Genomic DNA, 6,000 nt, shown 5'->3' on the forward strand with positions numbered 1-6,000 from the left:
GAAGTTGAGGAAGCGATAAAAGCAATGAAGAGTAGAAAAGCGGGAAGGCCGACGGGAGTTGTGGGAGATATGTTGAAGGCAGCAGGAAGTTGGGGTGTGAAGAGAATGACAGAGATCTGTAATCTGGTGGTGAAAGAAGGCCGCATTCCAGTGGATTGGGAACTGAGTACCCTCGACCCTCGTCCCTCCATGCAAAGGGAAAGGTGACCCTCTGGAGTGTGGCTCGTACCGAGCGATAAAGTTATTGGAGCATGGAATGAAGGTATTGGAAAGGGTGTTGGAGAGGAGGATAAGGAAGAAGGTGAAGATCGACGAAATGCAGTTTGGATTTATGCCAGGAAGAGGAACGACAGACGCGCTCTTTATTGTGAGGCAGTTGCAGGAGAAGTACATGGAGAAGAGGAAGAAGTTGTTTCTTGGGTTTGTTGATCTGGAGAAAGAATTCGATAGGGTTCCACACGAAGTATTGACATGGGCATTGAGGAAGTTGGGAGTGGAGGAATGGTTGATCAGAGTTGTGATGGCAATGTACAAAAGTTCGTGCACAGCTGTAAGGACGAAGGACGGGAACAGTGGTGAGTTTGAGGTGAAGGTGGGAGTGCATCAGTGGTCGGTACTAAGTCCACTACTATTTGTAGCTGTGACGGAGGTGCTGGCTCAGACCGTAAAGGAGGGTTTACCGTGGGAGTTGTTGTATGCAGATGATCTGGTGTTGATTGCGGAAAGTATGGATGGACTGAAGGAAAAGATGAACAAGTGGAAGAAATGTATGGAGACAAAAGGTCTGAAGGTGAATATCGGAAAGACAAAGGTGATGGCAAGTGGTAAAGCATGTGGTGAGGTGGAAAGAACTGGGAAGTGGCCATGTGCTGTGTGCAGGAAGGGTATTGGAGTGAACTCCATTCAATGTACAATGTGCGCTGAGTGGGTTCATCAAAAATATAGTGGTCTGTGAGGGTCATTAACCAGTGTGGCAGCTACATTCAAATGTAAGGTGTGCACAGAGGGAGCTGCAGATGGAGGAAATGTTGAGTTGGATCTTGGAGATGGCGTGAAGCTGGAAGGTGTGAAAACATTTTGCTACCTCAGAGACATGCTGAATGGAGAAGGTGGATCAGACTCGGCAACGGTTGCTGGAGTGAGATGTGCATGGAAGAAGTTTCGGGAACTGAGTGGCGTGCTGATGAGGAGGGGAGTGTCGTTGAAGCTGAAGGGAAAGGTGTATGCTGCATGTGTGAGAAGTGTTATGATTTATGGGAGCGAGACATGGGTAATGAACGTAGAGCAGCAACGAAGGCTGGAAAGGGTGGAAATGCGAATGGTTCGGTGGATGTGCGGAGTATCGTTGAGAGAGAGAGGAAGACAAATGATGAATTGTGAAAGATGATGGGAATAGAGCCTGTGATTGATGCTGTGAAGAGGAACAGGTTGAGATGGTTTGGTCATGTGTTGAGGAAGGATGAAAGTGACTGGTTGAGAAGAGTGATGGAAATGAATGTAGAAGGAAGTAGAGGACGGGGAAGACTGAGAAAGACTTGGCTAAAGATGGTGGAAGAAGAAATGCGGGCAAGGGGGTTAACAAGGAGAGATGCAGAAAATATGGCAAAATGGCCTTAAAATGCATGTTGTTGTGTTGTTGGTGTCCTTCGCGAAGAGTCGGCGAGCTATCGCCGGCATCATGAACAAATTAAATTCTGAAATTCCTGCCCCGACTTCCTGTGTTGGAGTGGCAATACATCCGGGATTGTAACCGGAGTAGGGCTGCAGATTATTGTCAGAAAGTGCCTTAAAATGGCAGAACTGGCAACCAGCTTCCTGCCAGCTACTTTTGGTATTTTTTTTTATAAATTAGGGGCCTTGATAAGTTCACAAACCAAAAATACCCACAATACGTCTGGGGGAACAGGCTTAAATGACGTCATCAAAATGTCTGCCAAAATTGTAAAGTTTGGCATTGTGTACAGGTGCTGACGTGGTACCTAACCGTTTATATAGTAGTTTTACTGTCAAGAGAAAAAACATCAACCTTTTCCTGGGATGAACACCGTTTCATTTGTGGAGAACCAGAGAATAAAAAGAAAGGAATAAAACTTACAGCAGCGAATATGAAGCCAGCAGAAGTTCGTGAGAATGTGCTTACAATGGTTCTGATTACAAAAATGATTCCCAAATACTTCACCGTGCAGTTAGTATTATTCGCAGAGACATAGAAAAATTACAACCAACAACTGAATACCCTAATACCCAAGAAATTGATCTTAATGCATCAGCTGCGTTTAATTTAAATATTATTTAAATATTTAAATTAAATTATTAAATTAATTTAAATGCATTTCAATGCATTGTATGCATGTATGCATTTGCTATGCATGCATTTAAATTAATTTATTATTTAAATATTATTAAATATAATTATTAATAATATTATTTTAAATATTATCAAATATTAATATTATTAAATAGAATATTTAAATCAGATGCTTGTATCATTTTATTACAGATCAGGACACAGAGACCCTCAATGTAAAAATAAAATACAAAAACTTAATAAAAATGGAGGCCATCTTGATGACGTCACTTGAACATGTTCCCCCAAGGGGATTCTGGGTATTTTTAGTGTGAAGTCGTCAGGGCCCATACTTTATAAAAATATCAAAATTAGCTGGTAGGAAGCTAGTTGCCACTTCACCCTCATTTTCATGCTCGATCTGCAGCCCGAGAGCCATCCAAATAACCAGAGCACCCACCCACGCCCGGTAAAAATCATGATTCATGATCTAACTTTGGACAAGTCGATGTTTTTATGATTTGATGGTGTTAAAACGTCCAATAAGGGACCTCGTAATCTCGACCTGCATCACAGACCCACACTTGTCCATATTAAGTATTTGCATCCATCTTGTCTTTCAGTGCGGCGATACGATGCGTGCCTTGTGCACGCAACCAGGTACCTTGGGTAACGTGTCTCGTTTCTACTTGTGCCGCACTCCGCCAGCGACCGGGATCTCGACAAATTCCGACAGCACGCAACTCGGCCACCGACGGGACCTCCCACATCCACGGCTGTGCCTGCGTTTCCTGGCCAACTATCGCAACATTACGCTTTTCCTCTTTTTCTACCTGTTTCTTTACTTCACGTTCTCCTTTGGGCCCATCATCTTTGTGCTGCTTGCGCTGGCGGCGACGTTGCTGTACGGCGTGGTGCAGAGCTCGCTCACGGATTCACACCATCTGCATCAGCAGTAACACGGAGATGAACTTCCGGAGACACATTTGTGAAGAGGCCACATCATTGAAATTACATTGCGCAAATAAATTCGTGTATCCAGGTGTTGTCACTGTTTTATAGCAGGTTTGTAATAAAGTTTCAATTGGAACCAGTAATTGTACACCGCACCTTTCCTTTGCCATCTCTCGGTGCTGCATAACGTCATTGCCGGGCACCGAAGGGGGCTCGGCAGTGACGCACGCTGAAAGGGAGTACTCGGTTTCCACTCTGGTTGTTTTCTTGTTTGTCCGGGCGATATCTCAGCCATCCTTTGAGCTAGGAAGCTGAAATTTCAGCACAATCGTGAGCACGTACTTTGTCAAAAACGGTATTTTTTGTTTAATCAATTAATTGATGACTTATTTAATTATTAGCGATTAATTAAGTACTTATACATTTCCTTTCTCTTCTGGCCATTATCTTTGGCACCTTTTGAGCTAGGAAGCTGATATTTGGACATGCCAATGGCCAAGTGATTTGGCTACAAAGGATATTTTTGATTTATTATCAATTAAATATTTAATTGTTCGATTAATGACTAATCTTTCTTTTTTTTAAAGTTCGATTCTGATGAAATGGTGGTGGTTTATGTGTTCTATTAGCGAATTGATTAATTATTTCATTTTTTATGACATTTATTTATTTTCATTATTAATTATTTATTTTATTTATCATTTGGAAAATGAGAAATTATTAAATTAATTTTAGCTGCATATCTCAGGCACCTTTTGAGCTCGGACGCTAATATTTGGACATGACAGTGACCAAGTGATGTGGCTATCAAGGATATTTTTGATTTATTGATTAATCATTTAATCGATTAATTATTTACTAATTAATCAATTAATTATTTAATTTTTTATTAATGACTTATTTAATTAAATTTCTAAAAGATACATCTTCGGATGAAGCACTAGTGGTTTAGTTAAGCTATTAGCCAATTGATTAAGAAAAGATTTTATAATAATCTTTTATTGATTTTAATTATACAATTAATCAATCAATTATTGCATACCTCTCCCTCCCAATGCAGCCTCAATGAGCTGCAATGCGGCAATACCGTGCTGTTGGATATTTAATTATTTGGCATGGGGGGCGGTGTACTTTGAATGTATCTGTACTTGTTCTTGGTTATATTTGGTGTACAATGGATGTCATTTCATGATGTTTTTGGCTGTTTATGGATTGTTGCATTTTGAGGACACTCAGGAACCAAGAGCATGGGATTTATTAATTGATGAAACGGAACCTGCAATATAAACCCGACATGGCAAACCACAGGTATCGCTCGTTCTGCTTCCCTTCCCCTCCCACAATCAGTAATTGGAATGTCAATCTCGCATTCCCACGAACCCCACATACACTATACAGGGCTTCCCCAGCTCGGTCCGGAATACATTTGGCATTTGCTCAACGACAATTAAATATCTTTACTCGTAATCCCAGTTGATCTTGATGTTCGGTGGAAGGTCTTTCGTGGCCATTTGCTCAAGGCGGTTCTTGTCCCGGACGGGGATGCTGTAGAAGCGACGCACGTCGTCTCCGCGGCGCATCTCGTGGAGCTGTGAGCCAGGGACGGTGCGGCCTAGTTCCCTTGCGAGTCGAGCCAAGAGCCGAGTCCGACCAGGTTCGGAGGTAACGTCCTGACACCTCCAATCTTCAGGACCGGTGTGCGTGCTGTAGGCGTCCCGCACCACCGAGCTCAGGAACGCCTCAAGTTCCGCGGCCTCTGGAGGGTTGTACGAGAGGTTGGGCGGTGAGGACGGCATCGGTACAACCGGAGGTTCAGGTTCGGGGAGCTGCGTCCCCAACGGCTCCTTCGAATGCTTCCCGAAAGAGAACTTTTCCCAGAAACCACCAGCGTTGGCGTTGCTGTACGTTCGATAAACAGCAAATGGTGCGGCTCTGAGGAGGCACGTACGGGGACGCTGCTGGAATGTGAAGAGATAAAAACTCCTGCACATGTACGCAGCCATGTTTTACAGCCGGAGGTTCTTCCTCTTCTTTTGAATACTTCACTTGATTCCAAAATTAATTTTTTTCATTCGGTCTCCTGTATTGATAACCATGAATAATTAATGGTTCTCTAACTGAGGTATGTTCACCTTTAAACATTATTTACAAAATCAAAGCGGATGTACTTTTAGTCAGAGACAGACGGTCGATCGGGTGTCCACTTTGTCCACTTTTAGATTTCGAGGTGTCGCTTACCTTTTCGTTTTGCAATCCTTCACAGCTTATTCTTGCCACGAAATAATCGTTTAGCTTTTTGTTCCCTATAGTTTCAATATATTTGATAATATAAATCCATCAATCGTATTTTTATACACCGCCTAAGTATTCTACAGCCAAAAATGCAATTAATTACATTTACGATCCCACCTAAAAAAATGAAATAGCTTGTAGCCATCTGCACATGGTGCTGTACGTCACGCTACGTCACTCTACGCTACGTCACGGCACCCTGCGTTGCCAGGTTAGTTACTTATGACCTTTGCGAGTGGTGACTAATATGTTTCATATTGAAAAACGATTTACCAAAATGTGAAGAAAAAAAATCGATCATTTGAAATAACGGGCAAACGCATGATTAAAATTAACGTCGCCTGGTTAACCCTCTGATCTCTATACTAACTGGATAGGAAGGGAAGCTCATTTTTTGAAGCCATTTGTCCGCCATCTTTGCTCCCCCACGATTCCCCAAAACGAATGTCATTTACCGATGTAATGTG

At 42.4% G+C, this 6,000-nt stretch overlaps 2 protein-coding genes across 2 annotated transcripts in view; one reads left to right on the forward strand and one right to left on the reverse strand.

Moving 5' to 3' along the window:
* LOC144888838 (sphingomyelin phosphodiesterase 4-like) overlaps positions 1-3,380 on the forward strand; it is a 66,343-nt gene extending 62,963 nt beyond the window's left edge. The window contains exon 15 of the mRNA XM_078768300.1: positions 2,911-3,380. Coding sequence (XP_078624426.1) covers positions 2,911-3,246 — 336 coding nt within the window. The 3' untranslated portion in view covers positions 3,247-3,380. The remainder of the gene's footprint in view (positions 1-2,910) is intronic.
* A 1,098-nt stretch (positions 3,381-4,478) lies between these two features.
* Positions 4,479-5,271, reverse strand: LOC137439929 (large ribosomal subunit protein mL50). The gene has a single exon (XM_068136188.2). The coding sequence runs from the start codon at positions 5,242-5,244 to the stop codon at positions 4,699-4,701; it is 546 nt and encodes a 181-aa protein (XP_067992289.2). The 5' UTR covers positions 5,245-5,271; the 3' UTR covers positions 4,479-4,698.
* Between the last annotated feature and the right edge of the window lie 729 nt (positions 5,272-6,000).

Source organism: Myxine glutinosa, chromosome 14 (genome assembly GCF_964187855.1).
Source record: "Myxine glutinosa chromosome 14, kmMyxGlut1.1, whole genome shotgun sequence".
In the NCBI taxonomy this organism is placed as follows: Eukaryota; Metazoa; Chordata; class Myxini; order Myxiniformes; family Myxinidae; genus Myxine; species Myxine glutinosa.

Excerpts from the sequence above, each read along its gene's own strand:
- LOC137439929 (XM_068136188.2), bottom strand. The coding sequence starts at position 5,244 with ATGGCTGCGTACATGTGCAGGAGTTTTTATCTCTTCACATTCCAGCAG.